The sequence below is a fragment of the Macrobrachium nipponense genome, chromosome 6, assembly GCF_015104395.2.
Source record: "Macrobrachium nipponense isolate FS-2020 chromosome 6, ASM1510439v2, whole genome shotgun sequence".
NCBI lineage: Eukaryota > Metazoa > Arthropoda > Malacostraca > Decapoda > Palaemonidae > Macrobrachium > Macrobrachium nipponense.
The window spans coordinates 78896605-78899273 of NC_061108.1; the positions used below are offsets into that span (position 1 = coordinate 78896605).

Here is a 2669-nt window from a genome sequence, read left to right on the forward strand (position 1 = left end):
GCCACGCTGGGGACTTCCTCGGCCCAATATATGCTGCCGCTGCTCCTGGGGGTCCCCACAGTATGGAGGAGTTATGGGAGTTACATTTGACAACGTCCTAGAGAGAGAGAGAGAGAGAGAGAAAGATGGTGTAATTGGTGGTTGGATGGTTAGTGATTGAATTGGCTGTTGGTGAGGTCTGGGTTGTCTGCTGGTGCAGCTGGAGTTAGTTGTTAGAGTTCTGTGTTTCAGTCAGTCTTTGGACATAAGCAGTGTCGGCAGCGGTCTCTGAAGTGTTGGAGGCATTGAAAGTCAGTTGAGTTTTGTTGTTGTTGTTTGGTTGTTTGAGATTTGTTGTCTGTGTTGTTAGATTTGTTGTGCTATGAGTTTTTGTTGAGTTGTGTGAGTTGTTGAGGGTTGTTGTTGGTGAGCTGTTGTGATTTCTTGGTGTTGTTAGTGGGTGTGGGTGTTGGCTTGTTGTTAGTGATTGTTTGTGCAGTGGTCTTTTGTTGTGGTTGTGTTCCTTTTGTTGTTGTTGTGTTGTTAGGTTGTGGTCCTTGGGTGTTGTTTTTTTGCTGTGTTGTTGAGTTGTGGTTGTATTCCTTGTTTGTTGTTGAGTTGATGGGTTATGGTCCTTGAGTGTTGTGTTGTTGGGTTGTGGTTCTTGGTTGTTGTCTTTGTTGGTGTTGGTATCTCCACAACCTCGACTGGCAGACAGCACAGCATAGCCTGTAGTTTCTGGAATTGGTAAGTACATGTGTTTGTGTGTGTTTATTTTATTTTTTTTTTTCTGTGTAGGTAGGTCAATTGTTGTGTGTGTATTCGGTAGTGTAAAGAGGAAAGTGTGACTGAGGGTGAGTTTGTTAGCTGGATTGATTAGGTTTATGTTGAGGGGCGTGGGGGATTTTGCCCGCTGGTTTTTAAGCTTGTGATCCCACCACATTATTTTTTGGCGCCTGAAGAGGGATTGCTGGTGCGGCAGCTGCAGGACGATTGGGGTAATGAGTTGTGTGATTGGTGAAGGAAAGCGAGGATGGAAGGGTTGAAGGAGTTGGAGAGGCTGAAGGAGGGGTTGTGGTTGGCGAAGGAAGCTAAGGAAAGATTGGAAGTGGAGAATGAGAGGTTGAGGGTAGTGTGTGAGGAGCTGAAGAGCGAGTTAGAGGAAATGAGAGGAATGCTAAGGAGTGCGAAAGTGGAAATGAAAGAAGAGGTGAAAGGAGCAGAAGAGAGAATGGTGGAGAAAATGGACGAAAAATTCGGGATAATGATGAATGCAGTGCAAGAAATAATGCAGGAAATGATGAAGGGATTCATGGGAGAGGGAGCTGTAGGAGGTAGGCCTACTGGGTCTTGTGATGGGTCAGGAGTGATTAAGAAAGTGAAAGAACAGGTGGATGAGAGTATGAGTGACGAAGGTGATTTGGTTGTGATAGGTAAGGGATAGAAAGGGAAGACACAGGATAAGGATAAGAGAGGGGTTGAGGAAAAGAAGAAGACTAAGGGAAAGAAGGTTAGTAAGGGTGATGGACAGGATGAGACTAGGACTGAATACATTGGGGAAAGGGCTGAGAGTGATTTAGATAGCGGTGAGTGGAAACAGGTGGGTAGAAAGAAGAAGGGTAAGAAGAGTGTAGGTAGGAATGTGGACGTGAGTATGTAAGTGGATTTGCTGTATTCGGAAGAGGGAAAGAAGGGTCAGAATGGAAGTAGCGAAAGTGAGAGTGAAAGTGAGCAGGAAGTACGAAAGGCTGTGTATATGAGAGAGGTACCCCGATGTGCACAATACGAGGAATATGGTAGTAGGGGCATAGGCGACTTTTTTGAGGAATATGAGAAGTATTGTGAGGCTAAGTATTGGGATAACAAGAGAGTTAACTTCTTGACGGGATTTTTGTTGAGTATGTATGGGGTAATGATGAGCATAGGGAATGTGCCAGATGAGTGTGTGAAAGCCAGGATTGTAGAACAGGCAGAGGATAAAAAGTATCGTTAGATAGGAGAAAGCATGATTTTTATGAGGTAAGAATGAATGTTGGCGAGTCGTTGTTGATGTATATGTGCAGGTTGGAAACATTAGCTAGAAAAAAGTTTAGGGACGAAGGGATAAATGAATGTAAGGAGTTAGTGCGAAAGTTGTTGGCAACTGTACTAGAGAGCGTATACGAGTTTATAAATATAAAACGTAAGGAGAAAATGTTATGGACGAATGAAAAGTTAACATGGAACAACATTTTAGAAATGGTAGAGGATTACAAGTTAGATAGGTGCATGAAAGAGAGTAGAAGTGTTAGTGTTAGGACTGAAGTAGCTAAGGTTGTACCAGAGTTTAAAAGCTATAGGGAACCAGTTTTGGAAGGGCCAAGGTAAATGGCAGAGCGAGTGGTAGATAGGGGCGTGAAGGCAAGTTAGTTGTGAGCGAGAGCAGTGGTGTTACAGATGTGGTAAGCCAGTTCACAAGAAGAATGAATGTCAGTGGGCGTTACGAGCAAGCTTCGGGTGTGGGCAAACGGGGTATTTAGTGAGCGAGTGTAAGAAAGATAGGGATATTAAGTGTTACAGGTGTGGACAGGTAGGGCACATAGCTAGTGGATGTTGGGGTACCCATATGAACGTAGTTTGCAGCAACTGTGGGAAGAACGGGCATTTTGCTAGGATGTGTAAAGAGCCACGTGCGAAGTGTGTTGAATGTG

General features: G+C 44.2%; 1 protein-coding gene across 1 annotated transcript; it reads right to left on the reverse strand.

Annotated features, from left to right (window-relative positions):
* Positions 1-205: 205 nt before the first annotated feature.
* Positions 206-736, reverse strand: LOC135216565 (nuclear transcription factor Y subunit gamma-like). Its single transcript, XM_064251940.1, has one exon. The coding sequence runs from the start codon at positions 734-736 to the stop codon at positions 206-208; it is 531 nt and encodes a 176-aa protein (XP_064108010.1).
* Between the last annotated feature and the right edge of the window lie 1933 nt (positions 737-2669).